The sequence below is a fragment of the Bison bison genome, unplaced genomic scaffold (genome assembly GCF_000754665.1).
Source record: "Bison bison bison isolate TAMUID 2011002044 unplaced genomic scaffold, Bison_UMD1.0 scf7180017864163, whole genome shotgun sequence".
Lineage (NCBI taxonomy): Eukaryota > Metazoa > Chordata > Mammalia > Artiodactyla > Bovidae > Bison > Bison bison.
In genome coordinates, this window is record NW_011494735.1 from 308,966 (window position 1) to 310,484 (window position 1,519).

Below are 1,519 nucleotides of genomic sequence, written 5' to 3' on the forward strand. Positions count from 1 at the left end.
GGTGGGGGGGCGGTAAGCAACAGTTTCCCGACAAAAGATTACCGTGATCGGCGTAAGTAAACACCAGCATATCCTCCAGGATTTGAACCAGCGTCTCTATCTGTTTTCCTTCCTGGACATTGTTCAGCCTAACTATCAACTTCTTCAGAGATTCCTCGTCCTCCTCCTCGCACCCCTGGCAGCTGCCACTGGCCATGACCGACCCTGCTCCAAACTGGCCGCCCCTCCTGCACTAAGGCCGAGAGCTCCGGGAAGGAAGAAGACGAGCCCAGCTCACCGGCCGTAGCCAGCACTCACAGCCAGCCGCATCAGCACCCACGCCCGCCTATTTATGCAAAGGTGGCGGCTCCCCGCCCTCTCTCGGAGCCCTCCTCCTCAGCGTCCTCCTCCCCCACCCAAGGCCAAAACCCCGAGCAGGAGCCTGCAGGAGAGAAGGCCGAGGTGTGGCCCAGCGTAGAACCTTGCCGGGTGGGCAGGACTAGCGAGAGCGGCCCGGCCCGAGTGAGGCCGCGCCCGTGTCCCCCGCGCGGCCGAGTCGAGACCCTGGGCGGGCGCAGCCTCCCGGGACCGGATCCCGCCCGCCCCGGTGGAGGGGCCGGGAGTCGCGCAGGAAGAAACCGACTCGGCGGACTCCGCCTAATTGCCCAGGCCCCGGGCACTTCAGAGGCCGAGGAGGCGTGTGGTCCTCATCCCGGGCCACCCCCTGACCCGCCAGCCTGGTCTCCTGCAGCCCGCGGAACCTCTGGGAACTAGGAAGAAGAAAAAAGCCGCCGCAGATCTCCAGATCCAAGAATAGAAATCGGGGCCTTGGGAAAAGAGAACGCCGCCCAGTTGGCCCCTTTTAGGAAAACGTTCTCTTCGGAGTTCCCCCTATTGGGAGATGAGGAATTTTCCCCCCGAGGATGGACATAGTTAAGCAACCAAAATGTGCTTTTCTATGGTTGTTACGACTTGTTTGTAGGAAAGGAAATAAAGACATTTTCCTGTTAACTGAGGCTCTGTTGGCCAAAAGGCCACGAAAATTAGCTTTTGAAAATGAGTTTGCACTAGATAAGATTCTGAAAATTGGGGCACACCAAAAAGTAATGGATTCTCATTGCAATTAAAACTAGAGAGAAACAAACACGTGGTAAATGATATGAACAGGTGACAGATACAAACCTAAACATTGTTCTGTTGATATTCAAAATTACTACAGTGTTTGAAAAAAGTATTATAGTAATGTATTTTTCAAGAAGAGAAGCCTGAGCAAGAAAAAGAAAGACAAGGCTGGACAGAGATGACCTATTGCCTTCAGATCTGTCCTGGAATACGGGTGAAGTCATTCACAAAGAAGAAGATTGAACTGGAAGTTAGTACTTGACAATTTAAATCCTTCTATTTCACTTCGGTTACCCAGTTCTGACGACAATTTTGAAATGGGTAAGACAGCTACTTACCCTTCTTTTACTGATGAGGAAATGGAGATTTAGAGTGGGGTCGCTAAGGGAAGCATTGTTGGTATCACAGGGTTGGGAAG

At 52.9% G+C, this 1,519-nt stretch overlaps 1 protein-coding gene across 2 annotated transcripts in view; it reads right to left on the bottom strand.

Moving 5' to 3' along the window:
* LRRK2 (leucine-rich repeat kinase 2) overlaps window positions 1-828 on the bottom strand; it is a 207,764-nt gene extending 206,936 nt beyond the window's left edge. For both annotated transcript variants that reach the window (XM_010841504.1, XM_010841503.1), the window contains exon 1: window positions 43-828. In XM_010841504.1, the coding sequence (XP_010839806.1) occupies window positions 43-196 (154 nt within the window). In that variant the 5' untranslated portion in view covers window positions 197-828. The remainder of the gene's footprint in view (window positions 1-42) is intronic.
* Window positions 829-1,519: the final 691 nt, after the last annotated feature.